The sequence below is a fragment of the Pipistrellus hanaki genome, assembly GCF_964339955.1.
Source record: "Pipistrellus hanaki genome assembly, chromosome: 18".
In the NCBI taxonomy this organism is placed as follows: Eukaryota; Metazoa; Chordata; class Mammalia; order Chiroptera; family Vespertilionidae; genus Pipistrellus; species Pipistrellus hanaki.
The window spans coordinates 24,029,440-24,042,577 of NC_140520.1; the positions used below are offsets into that span (position 1 = coordinate 24,029,440).

A 13,138-nucleotide genomic window follows, 5' to 3' on the forward strand; every position below is an offset into this window, starting at 1 on the left:
TTCTTTACTTGGTAAATGGTGATGTTAATGTGATTATGTTAGCCATGTGGCTGTGGAAGAATTTCATTACTTAATGTATGTAAATGTATGAAGTAAGTAAAAACACATGCCACTATTTGTAATCATTTGTACCATAAACTGAATGAGTAATGTTTTTAAGTATCTGCCTTTTTTATCTCATATAGCAGAAGCAATATCTGTTGATGACATATTATAATTCAGATCCTTTTACATCTCATTTATTGAAAGCCTCGGTGTATTTTTTCTCACACCCAGTGCCCCCTAATATTGCTGGAACAGACGGGCCCCAGGATTTCACTGTGTTACGGAACAGACAGGTGACACTGGAATGCAAATCGGATGCAGTGCCCCCACCTGTCATCACTTGGTTTAAAAATGGAGAACGGTTACAGGTAAGTCTTGGTAACTTTCAAGGATTCATTTTGAGAAAGAAAAAGAAAAAATCAGTTGTGGAGTCTTTGCTAGGTAGACAAAACCAAACATCAGGCTACTAGTTTTTCAATATTGCAGGGGTGGGCACAGGGTCCTTAGATCAGCCTTCTTTTCTCAACTTTAACGAGGGTAGTTAGTTACTAGTTATGGATCAGAAGATAGGCATTTTGGTCCCAGACATGCTGTAAATTGGCCCAAGCATGTGTCTCCTGGAGCCCATGGATTCAAGTTGGATTTGAAACACTCAGTTGTTTCTGTTCTTGATAGAAAATTAACCTTCAGAGTGTCCAAAGAACTGACTTATCTTGCCAAGTCTCTACAGCAGCCCTATTACTCAATCCCCTGGTCCAGACTTGGACCTCAGGAGGAACCCCAAGAGCCTGTGCCACATCAGGAGTCTGGGACGAATCCTTGAAGAACCCGGTTACTGGCTCTCTGAAGCTTCCCAGGCCCAGCTTGGGTGGCCTGCCCATCCTTGAGTGGATCACTGTGGCGAGGGGAACTGGGGGACATTTATGATGTCTTTGCCTGAACCACAATCAAAGACATGGTTCTCCTGGGTGTGTTTTGTGTTGTTGTTTTTTGTTTTTTTGTTGTTTTTTTTTGTTTTTATATCTTTATTGTTGAAAGTATTACAGATTTGCATTTTTTTCCCCACTGACTCACTCCACCCTGCTCCCACTGCCCCCAGGCCTTCATAGCTCTATTGTCTGTGTTCATGGGTAATGCATATATGCATATTCTCATAGTTTTTTTTGTTAATCTTCGCCTGAGGATATTTTTCCCATTGATATCTTAGAGTGAATGGAAGGGTGGTAGGGAGGGAGGGAGAATACCAAGGAGGGAGGGAGGGAGGGGGAGAGAGAGAGAGAAGAGAGACATCAATTGGTTGCCTCTGCACTTGGGATAGAATGACTACCCAGGTATGTTCTGGCCAAAGCTCTAACCACTAACAAACACTGGCCAGGGGCCTCCTGAGTTTTGATTCCAGGATAATGGTGGGGAGCAGACAAAGTGGACTGTTAAATAGATGCCCTACAGTTTACTACAGTGACTACTGATGTTATAAACTTAACGTTTCACTTCCTTGCCTTGACATTTTAATGACATGTTTTCCTTGCTGAATCCAGGCAACACCTCGAGTCCGAATCCTATCTGGGGGTAGATACTTGCAAGTGAACAATGCGGATCCAGGTGATACAGCCAATTACACCTGCGCTGCCAGCAACATTGCAGGAAAGACTACAAGAGACTTTATTCTCACTGTCAATGGTGAGAAAAATTAGTCATTGGTTCACAATGTAAAAATTTAGCCAAGAGCATTCAAGTAGATAATAACCATTTTAATGAGTATAATAATTCTTGTGGTTTCTATTTCTTTAGAAAAAGACAATATATAGTATTTGTATTATGGCCATATTCAAACTAACTCAATTCCAAAAAAAATAATTAAAGGCATATTACTCTAGCTTAAAGGATAATATATGCCCATTGTCATCAGTATATCCTAATGTTTCGTTTCATTCAGATTAGAGCCATTCAGGAAGTTAACACACTAAATTTCCAAATGACAAGTGGCGCATTATTTAGTTCACTTTGTTTAAATAATTTTTATTGATTTCCGTGAGGAAGGAAGAAGGGGAGAGCGATAGAAATATCAATGATGAGAGCGAATCATTGATCGGCTGCCTCTTGCACACCCCCTCAACGCAGCATGTGCCATGACTGGGAATTGAACCCTGACCTTCTAATCCATAGGAGGCACTCAAACACTGAGCCATGCCTTTATTGATGTTGGTGTTTTAGTATACATGTACTAGACAGAAACCGCCATTGAATTTCAGTTTTATTGAACATAAAATCTAAACACTAAACTTTGCCAAGCTTGAGGAAGATAATACAGACTTTGCACCAAAACAGTCCCTTTGGATTTTTCATGTATGAAACTTTGCAGGATATTAGGTGACCCACACAACTAATATCTCTACTCCTAAAATTAAAATTCAGGTTCCCTATTCCCATATGCATGTGATGATTAATAAAATGCATGCTCTGAGACTTGTATGATTGATCACAGATGTGCCTTTTGTTAAAACAGCCCACTTTCTGTTCTCCATTTAAAGCGAAGTGGTGCCAGTGTTAACATTCTCTGACCATTATTTGGCCAGAGAGAAATAAGAACTATCATCTTTAATTTGCATCAGGCTAAAGCTGATTTTTATGTAAGCCTCTCTTCTAGAAAGCCAGAATTCACACACCATATAAGGGATCGAAAACCCCCTCCCCCATCTACACTTGGATTTTTAAACACAAATATCTTGAATAATATTTTAGGAATAAAACCCCGACTCTATTTATATACTAACCTGAATTAGCTGTGGGCAAAGTGATAGATGTGACTCAAAGCTCACCTTGTGTTATGGCTTCAAAGTCTTAGTTCGGGCTGCGCTATTAACATACATGAAGTCTTCCATATGCATCTCCCGTGCAGTTCCTCCGAACATCAGGAGTGGCCCCCAGAGTCTTGTCATCCACCTAAACAAGTCAACTTTGTTGGAATGCTTTGCTGAGGGTGTGCCAACCCCGAGGATCACGTGGAGAAAGGACGGGGCTGTTCTCTCTGGGAGTCACTCAAGGTAACAGTTCTGGATACGGGGTGAAAACAACTGTAAGAACTGAAATGCAGATCCTTAAATCCTGTGTCCAATGCATTGTTTGGATCTTGGTATATTAGAGTGAGTCTCTTCGTCTTAGTATGAGAATCAAGCTACCGTATTTTAGAAGCGTCATTCCTAAGACGTACATGCAATATGTAACGATGATGATCCTTCCAAGATCACAAGCCCCTATGCTGGGCACCTTGGCAGCCCAGCCCTGGTCTCCACCAGCTTCTTGGCAATCTCTGAAGCTGGGAAAGGACTGGGAGACGGATTGAACTAAGTCGTGAAAAGTGCTCTCAGCCAGAATGTGAGTCGTCAGAGTAGGCTGACTCTGGGGACTTTCCTGTGATCCTTCTTGTAGATACTCCATCTTGGAAAATGGGTTCCTTCACATCCAGGCAGCACATGTCACCGATGCTGGGCGGTATTTGTGTATGGCTACCAATGTTGCTGGGACCGACCGAAGGCGGATAGACTTACAAGTCCATGGTAAGTACACTTCTATGAACAACATGTTCTTTGCTGTCCTAAACCAGTAAGGTCTTAAAGACCTTCATAGCCCTAGCCGGTGGCTCGGTGGCTAGAGCATTAGCCCGCAAACTGAAGGGTCCTGGATTTGATTCCAGTCAAAGACATGTATCTCCGTTGCAGGTTCATTCCCTGGCCCCAATGTGTCTCTCTCACATCGATGTTCCTCTCTCTGTCTCCCTTTTCCTTCCACTTTGTCTAAAAATAACTGGAAAAAATATGCCCTCAGGTGAGAATTAACAAAAAAATGACAAATAAAAAAGTGAAATATATATATTTTTAAAAAGCCTTTGCTATCCAAGGCTGTTTACATGTATTACACTATATAGGCAGTCCTTGGGTTACATCAGACTCAGCATACATACATCATTTTGTGGTTATGTCACCATCTCCCATTTATTTATTAAAAAAAAAGTTCCATCATTTTGATGTATGTACATAAGTGCTTTATGTTTTTGATTTACCACAAGTAAAGGTCAGGAATTACTGTTTCACTCCATTACTGCTGTGTATGTGCTCCACGTTAGTGACGTAGGTGCTAAGTGTGGGTTCCGACTTACGGCAAAAATCGAGTTATGTTGCAAATCGCTTTACGTCATGCCATAGGAACAGATCCCTGACGTAACCTGAGGACTTACTGTACTATGAATAGGCCAGGCCCGTGTTTTCTCCCCTGTATGAATGGTGTCATCACAACACCATTTAAATGCACCCATGGTATTGTTTTGTTTGTTTGTTTTTTGTAACTATGAGGTATGTTGCCAATGATGAACTTTGCTTGGGCAGCATCATATTTGCTGAGTGTTTCCCTCTTATTTGGTGACTGTTTTAGTTCCTCCCTCTATTACTCTGGGCCCTACAAACATCACTGTAACGGTGAATGTTCAAACGACTCTGGCTTGCGAGGCTACTGGAATACCAAAACCATCCATCAGCTGGAGAAAAAATGGGCACCTTCTCAATGTGGATCAAAACCAGAATTCCTACAGGTAAGAAATGGTTTCATTGAAAAATCCCACTTCCTATTTAGAAAAATATTTAAAAGATAATTAAGATTTATATCTAGCTATGAAGACAACAAATAACTTAAAGTATGAAGAATTAGCTAATGTATGGAAAATATTTTTTTCCTTTATATGGAACTAGTTTTCAAACCCAAAATCTTTATCTGAATCATACATGCAACCTTTCTATCCGAAGCCTGTTAGTAAGGTCTACAGGATTAGATTTCTGTTCTGCAGGTGGTGTTTGGCGTGGGTTGTTTTTTTTGTTGTTGTTGGTGGTGGTGGTGGTTTTTTTGGTGTGTGTGTGTTTTGTTGGGTTTTTTTTTTTGGGGGGGTGTTTTTTTGTTTTTTTTTAGCAGCTCTTGGCATTTCAGAAGGACAAAGGATGATCACATCATTTGGTACAAAAGAAATTATTCTGTAAAAACGATTCAAGTTTCAATTGTCTAATTAAGCTCAAATTTTATACCTTGAAACACAACTTATGTATTTGGCAGCGTATTTGCAAGGAAAAACAGCATTTTCTCCTTTTTTTTTTCTTTTGAATTTTTCTGGGTTTACTACACCTTATAATAAGGCAGTATGTTATTTTTAAAGTTTAACATTTAAGTCACTAAGAATTTCTTATGCTTTAGATGAGCAACAATTAAGTTAATAGTTATCATATCAAAATATTTTCAATAGTACCTAAAAGAAAAGTTCTCTTTGAAAAGATCTTTGACAAAAATCAATTCTAATGCATCAAGAAATATGAAGCTAGAAGTGTTTCTTTTGAACTGCTGTTGCTTCCCTCTCTTCCTCAGCCTTTGAAGCTTTTGACATTGGGGTTTAGTGACTTGAGGGAACACACAGTCTGAAATATGTACAATGCCCTTGGATTAAAAAACATGTCAAATATGTTCCCTCTCAGTCAAATTGTTTCTATACTGCCAGTGCATAAAAATATATATATTCTTATTTAAATAACATTTAAATAAATATGCATATTATGCATATTTACTAAGCCTCCTAAACACTTTGGTTTCAAATAGGTTGGAAGGAGAAGACTTACTGATATATGTACTATGCATCTCCAGGGTATCCAACACATGTAAGGAGACATGTGAAATGGGGAAAGGTACGAGACAGACTGGTAACTACCCACCTATCAATGGAAATAACCAAATATCAACCTGCAAAGTTATTGGTGAAATTTAGAGATCATTGATGTGAAGCATTTGAGAAGGTGCCAGGAGTGTATTCAATGCTCAGTGAACAGTGGTTCTCATCAGTGTGCTCTTTGCACTATATATTCCCTCAGAAGGGCATGGTTGATCGTGATAGAAGCATCTTGAAAATGCAAGACTCCCCTTCAGACAATCCTTGTACCCACTGCTTCCTATAGATGACAAAGTTGAGGTCCTGTTAAGCCACTGCCATAGGAACTTCAAGTCTGGTACCTAAAGTATCCAGAGAAATGATGCTATTGGTAAAGTGGGAAAAGTTCATAACATGGTACCATGTGGAACTAACAGGAAACATGTATGTAAACAGATACAGAGTATCTCATGGCTTTAACATCTTTCTTCTAGGCTCCTTTCCTCAGGTTCCCTAGTAATCATTTCCCCTTCCGTGGATGACACGGCCACCTATGAGTGCACGGTGACAAACGATGCTGGAGAGGACAAGAGAACCGTAGACCTCACGGTCCAAGGTAGGGCTGGCTTACTGTGTGGAGTGCAAGGTACGCTGACGTCCTTCATCCTTCCAGCCTTTTCCTCTCACTTAACATTTCCTTTCTGTGTAGAAAAAGAAAAAAATGTATGCTATAACATTTGGAAATCTGGACACGCTGGAAACACGACGTTTACCTTTTTTGTGTGTGTTATTGTTGTTTTAGTTCCACCTTCGATAGCGGATGAGCCTACGGACTTCCTAGTAACCAAACACACCCCAACAATAATTACCTGCACTGCGTCAGGAGTCCCATTTCCCTCAATTCACTGGACGAAAAACGGTATCAGACTGCTCCCCAGGGGAGATGGCTACAGAATTCAGTCCTCGGGTAAGATCAAGTTCTGTGATCACACACTTAGGACGACTGCGGTAATTATGAATGGATGGCCTCATCTGGCTTTTTTTGCACCAAAATAAAAGAATAAATTACATCTCTATTTCTGGAATTCGGCAACTGGAAAATAATTCAATGAGAGTTTGAAGGGGATCGGGGGAAAGGAAGAGAGAAAAAATATAAAAACAAAAGAATAATATCGAAGACTGATCTGAATATACTAACCAGGATCACTGGAATGTTATGGGCACTGTTACTAAACATGAGGTTGAACAAAGTCACTGGTTGATTTCTTTTTTTTTTTTTTTTTTTTTAGGAAAATGGAAATATTCTAAAATTCTATTATGGTAACTATAGTAAAATTTGTGAATTGTACATCTAAATGGGTGAATTTTATGACATGTAAATGTTGCCTCGATAAAGCTGTTAATAATGATTTTAAATGTACTTTGCTGGGCACTTCAGGGGGCACAGGTATAAATATAAGCCAAGCACCACCACTGTGCCATGGGGATGAAACACAAAAATCAGAGAACCATCCATCGTTTATTGAACCAGAAACACAGGGATGCACTATGCATGGAAACTTTTTTTTCTTTTTAGGAGCCATTGAAATATTTGCTACTGAGCTGAGCCATGCTGGGAGATACACCTGCGTCGCCAGGAATGCCGCTGGTTCTGCACATCGACACGTGACCCTTCGTGTCCAGGGTATGGAAGATGATTGACTCATTAAAAACTGGACGTTGGTTTTTTTGTTTTGTTTTGTCACATTTGTTCTAGAGCTGTGAACCACAGCAATAATGTTGAAGATAAGAAAGCCTGGTAGATAGTCTGAAATAGACTAAAGAAAACACACAGATAATACACCCCTCAGAAAACGTTATTTTTCTTCTTGAATTTCTATAACCTGTTCCTGTTTGTCTTCTAATGGAAACTGGCTCCAGGAGCAGCAAGACTAAAAGAAATGTTATATGACCAATGGTCACTTTTCTCCTGGGAAAGTCAAGTCACTACAGCTTTGGAATTATGAATGTGGGCATGTGTAACCTCATGGCTACTATAGACTTTGCTGCCACCAGTGAGTGGCATTGGTCATTTCTGTTGATTGCTTCTTCTAGAGCCGCCAGCCATTCAGCCTCAGCCAAGTGAACTGGACGTCATTCTGAACAATCCCGTCCTGTTACCGTGCGAAGCAACGGGCACACCCAGTCCTTTCATTACGTGGCAAAAAGAAGGCATCAATGTCATCACTTCAGGTACCTGCCACAGTTTCTATGCAGAAAACCACGGCTCTACGGTGCTTTCTGACTCGGAGGTCAGTGTCATTTTTTTTTTAAATGAAAATAAAAACTCTTCTCACTCCGCTTTCCTTACTGTGATACAGGCAACGGCCACGCAGTTCTTCCTGGAGGCGGCTTGCAGATCTCCAGAGCCGTAAGGGAGGATGCCGGCTCGTACATGTGTGTGGCTCAGAATCCAGCTGGGACAGCCTTGGGCAAAATCAAGTTAAATGTTCAAGGTACCCAAATAACAAATCTGTACGTCTTCATTGCAAAGTTGCTGCGACCCTGAATACCAAAATTCATGTCTAAAATAGTTGTCAGTACTTTTTGTTTATGTCATCTCTGACCTTTATGAAGAAAAAAATTTGTTTTGGGAAGGGTTTTTTGGCATTGTTTGTATAGAAAACTGAGGCATCTCATCCTATTTTGATCTCCTGTGAACAGCTGTTTGGTGCTCTGTTTTATTTAAGGTGATTTTTAAAGCCATTCTCTCCATAATTGAAACATTAGATTGCAAAATCCACTTAAAAACATATTATAATAGCAGTTAAACCAAGTGGATGGGAAGAAAATTGTTCTCAAGACAAGATGGGTTTTCCCCCCACCCCCACATTTAACTGATATTTTCTTGATATAATTTTCATATCCTATGCATTGCCGTTGTGCATTAAGTCCACTAAAAATAGGTTCTGAGCCACTGAATTTGCGTGAGCTGATTTTGAATTTCCTTCTAGCGTGATTTTCTTAGGATGAATTAATTACTATAGTAAATCTCACTCACCTGCAGATTGTAAATTTAACTTCTTTGTCTTTTTCAACAAATATTTATTGGGATAATAAATGGAAATACATTGAACATTACAGACATGATTCTTCCCTTATAGTATGAAAAAGAAGAAAACTACCAAATAAATAAAATAGTTATAAATTCTGATATATGCTATTCAGAAGAAAAAAACAAAGGCTGAGATGGAGAATAATGGGAAAATGTGGGGACCACTTCAGTGGTGAAAGGGCCTTGTTTGAGGGGGTCCCATATGAGCTGGACTTGAAGGTGGGGAGGTCATTCTTTTCCTCTCCTTATCCTCTCCTGTGCTTGTAGTTGGTTGTTCTCTCATGCTAATTTAAGCTGTCTTTAAGTCTCAATAGAATACCCAGACCAATAGTGGTCATTAACCTATTATAAACTAGGAAGGGAAAATCCTTATCAGCCCTTCCATAATTTTCTGAAGAAGTAGGAAAAGTTTTTATCTATGCAGTTTTTTCCATGACCCACTCATTTATGTATTCATTCATTTAAGTAATACTTCACTAAATTTGTCCACTGTATATGAGACACCATACTAAGCTCCATAGAAAATGCATAAGTAGCCGAAACCGGTTTGGCTCAATGGATAGAGTGTCGGTCCGAGGACTGAAAGGTCCCAGGTTCGATTCCGGTCAAGGGCCATGTACATTGGTTGCGGGCACATCTCCAGTAGGGGATGTGCAGGAGGCAGCTGGCTGATGTTTCTCTCTCATCGACGTTTCTAGCTCTCTATCCCTCTCCCTCCCTCTCTGTGGAAAATTAATTTTTTAAAAATGCATAAGTAGAGAGCAGATAAATAATTTTCAAACTTTGAAGGGGTCTGTTTTGGAAGTTTAAGTAGCTGAAGTGAATCACACAATACATGCATGTTAAAGAAAGTGCCTGTCAACACCGCCTACATTTTCTGGACATGGAATTCCTTGGGAATATATGTTTATATCCTTATTTAAAGTTGATTGTTTACCTGTATTAACTATATAAAGAACAATTTTCTGAAATGAGGTCAATGAAAACAAACTTGACCCTTTGATGATATGTGAAAGTCAGGATTTTCTTTCTTATCTCTGAAACTTCACTCTGTGAGGTGAGTACAATAGTGTGTAAATGGTACATTCATACTTTTAAGATGAAATTTGAACTTTGTATCTTTTAGTTCCTCCCGTCATCAGCCTCCATCCAAAGGAATATATCATTGCTGTGGATAAGCCTGTCACACTACCGTGTGAGGCGGACGGCCTCCCACCGCCTGACATCACGTGGCATAAAGGTGGCCATGCAATCGTGGAATCAGTGCGCCAGCGCACCCTCAGCTCCGGGGCTTTGCAGATAGCCTTTGCTCAGCCCGAGGACGCCGGCCAGTACACGTGCATGGCGGCTAACGTGGCAGGATCTAGCAGCTCGAACACCAAGCTCACTGTCCACGGTAAGTGGTTTCACGTCAGTTATTTCAATCTGCTGCATCGCCATGGCAAAGAGAAAAGACCCCTAAGAAAACATCTGATGGAAATAAAAACCATGCAAAACCAATAATTCATAATGTGGAGGAGGTTCTGTGTGTGTGTGTGTGCTGCAGGTACACTTGCCCTTCACATCTGTTTTCTGTAGGCATTTATTTGCATATGAGAAAGAGATATTTCATTAATAATGTGGCCAGGATAGTTAATATGCTGCCAATGATGCACTCATGTTGTGATGACTGAGCTCTGAACTTGGCCTAATGAGAAGTCCATTTGTGTTGGCGAGTCTTCTGCTTCACTTCTCAAGTTGAAAGTCATCTTATCTCCAAACTAATCACCACGACTGACATTATAAATATAGTGTGAACCTGATGAGAATTAAAGATCTATTTGATTCATTATTTTAAAGTAGCAAAATATTTACATGTCTATTTTTGTAACAGAAAAAAAGGTACCATATTTGCCTTTGTATTCAGTGACAGACTATCTAAAGATCAGTATTGAAATATTTTAGTTGTTAATATATAAGACTGATGATAAATATTAGCAGTAGGAAACAATAGCAAATCAAACTTATTCACTACTATTTTCAAAACTATTATTAGTACTGGTAATATTAGTATTGCTAATAGCAGTTACTCTTGTTTTAATGATGAGTTTCTGCTTTTCTTTTTTCAAAAGTTTGTGAAAGCTTTTTTTTTTAATTTTTCAACTGTATTTGAATTTCCTAAAGCTTCATAGTTACTGTAAAGGTTCAAGTGAAATTACTTTTAATTGGTAAATGAATAATTTAGCAAAAACAAAAAAAAATCACCATTTATGAGTTTTCTACATTTTTTTCAAAGAAATATATTGCTTTCAATTCATATATTTTATCTAATCAAAATAATACATAAGGAACTAATAAATAAATAGCACTCCTTTTTGAGTATTTGTAGAAAATTTACCAGATACTAAACAACAAAGAAATAATTAAGATTTTTTTTTAAATGCCACAATTCCTGCTCACAAAGCTAGACATTTGTGATGAACTCATAATGCCAAAGCCTCAACCCAAGCAAATTACAAAATACCATTCTAACAAGTGGGTCAAATAATGTTTTTATTTTTAGATTATTTAGAAAATAATAAAATAAGGACAGTGCATATCAAAATGTATGGTGTGTGGCCAAAGCGAAACTGAAATATAAAGGGATAGTCTTAAATTATTCATTTGAAAAGGAATGATTTGAAGTAAATGTACTAATGTTGGAACTCTATAACAACTAACAAACTAACTCCAAAGAAACCAGTGTAAAGGAGATAATATAAATATAGCACAGTTCAATCAAAATGAATATTTATGATGTACCGTTAAACAAAATAGGTTCTTATGTTTTTCATATCTGTAATGTTTTATGCATATATTCAATCACATTTGTATATTTTCTCATATAATTATAAAAGAGATGAGAAATTGGAGTTTACATAATAGCTTTACTTTTACTGAAACCAACTGTTGTCCTGTCACTTTTTAAAGGGTATTACAGTGGATCCATTTCTCGCTGATATATTTTAATAATTTCAAAGTTCATTGTTTTGGGACGGGAGGTATTTTTATTTTTTGACCCAAATATTCTTAAAACTTTAAAGACCTCTCCTTTAGAATATCTTAGTTCTACATCCATGTATTTTTTAGTACATCAGAACATTCAATTTACCTTTATTGCCAAAATTCTAGTTCAAAAAGTTGAGGCACAGGAAATATTTGGTATCACAATGCACAGAGTGATGAAATCACTATATGTTTCCTTTGTGACAGTATAAAACCTGAATTAAATGTCTTGACCTGCTTTTACTTGCATTTGTTATAACACATGAAATACCGCAATATTTTTTTTCTTTAGCATTTTGTGATATTCACAATGAGGCGGTGTGTTACAGTGTTTAAACTGGCAACTTTCATTAGTTCATTCTCACAATATTTCTCTGATACAAATCCAGCAGTTTACAACAATACAAGCACGTTTGGTGTTTGCTTTACTTCACTGGAAAGGAAAAAAAAAAAAAAACTCAAGTAAGAAAGTCAAATAAAATGTAAAGATTTTCAATCCTGCCCTAAGTCATTTGCTCTGAAACTATAAAATACTCAATAAGTTCAAATCCATGACAATTCTTGCTAACATCAAAAGTATTAATTGAGCCCTAACCGGTTTGGCTTAATGGATAGAGCGTCGGCTTGGGGACTGAAGGGTCCTGGGTTCGATTCCGGTCAAGGGCATGTACCTTGGTTGCGGGCATATCCCCAGTAGGGGGTGTGCAAGAGGCAGCTGATTGATGACTCTCTCATCGATGTTTCTAACTCTATCTCTCTCCCTTCCTCTCCGTACAAAATCAATAAAAAATATAAATAAATAAAAATTAAAAATCAATAAAATATATTTTTAAAAGTATTGATTGCTTTTATAGTAACAAACAAATCAATATCTTAATAGATTTTTTAGTATTTCTAGCAAATTTACCTTCAAAAGACTCTCTGTTGTGCTAATTTTCAGTGTAAAAAATATATTATTGCACTCAACATCCTGAATGACCATCTATTTTAAACTCTTCGTAGTGCCACCCAAAATTCGAAGTACGGAAGTATACTATACGGTCAGTGAGAATTCACAGGCTGTTTTTCCATGTGTGGCTGATGGAATCCCAACACCAGCAGTTCACTGGAAAAAGGACAATGTTCTTTTAGCCAATTTGTTAGGAAAATACACCGTTGAACCCTATGGAGAACTCATTCTGGAGAATGTTGTGGTAAGTGAAACAGACATGGATAGTACATTGAGCCAAATTGTTGATTTATCTTCTTTCTTTCAATAGCTTAACTTGGAGATATGTTTTTTAATAACGAAAGAAGAA

General features: G+C 38.1%; 1 protein-coding gene across 4 annotated transcripts in view; it reads left to right on the forward strand.

Moving 5' to 3' along the window:
• The window catches only part of HMCN1 (hemicentin 1), a 343,610-nt gene that overhangs the window by 277,768 nt on the left and 52,704 nt on the right, over positions 1-13,138 (forward strand). For all 4 annotated transcript variants that reach the window (XR_014793395.1, XM_084866565.1, XM_084866564.1 and 1 more), the window contains 12 exons: positions 277-413; positions 1,584-1,725; positions 2,945-3,089; positions 3,475-3,602; positions 4,474-4,630; positions 6,217-6,338; positions 6,525-6,689; positions 7,299-7,406; positions 7,817-7,954; positions 8,083-8,217; positions 9,943-10,212; positions 12,843-13,033. Coding sequence is in view for 3 of the 4 variants with exons in the window: in XM_084866565.1 (XP_084722691.1) it covers positions 277-413; positions 1,584-1,725; positions 2,945-3,089; positions 3,475-3,602; positions 4,474-4,630; positions 6,217-6,338; positions 6,525-6,689; positions 7,299-7,406; positions 7,817-7,954; positions 8,083-8,217; positions 9,943-10,212; positions 12,843-13,033 (1,838 nt within the window). In the remaining variant the exon portion in view is untranslated. The remainder of the gene's footprint in view (positions 1-276; positions 414-1,583; positions 1,726-2,944; positions 3,090-3,474; positions 3,603-4,473; positions 4,631-6,216; positions 6,339-6,524; positions 6,690-7,298; positions 7,407-7,816; positions 7,955-8,082; positions 8,218-9,942; positions 10,213-12,842; positions 13,034-13,138) is intronic.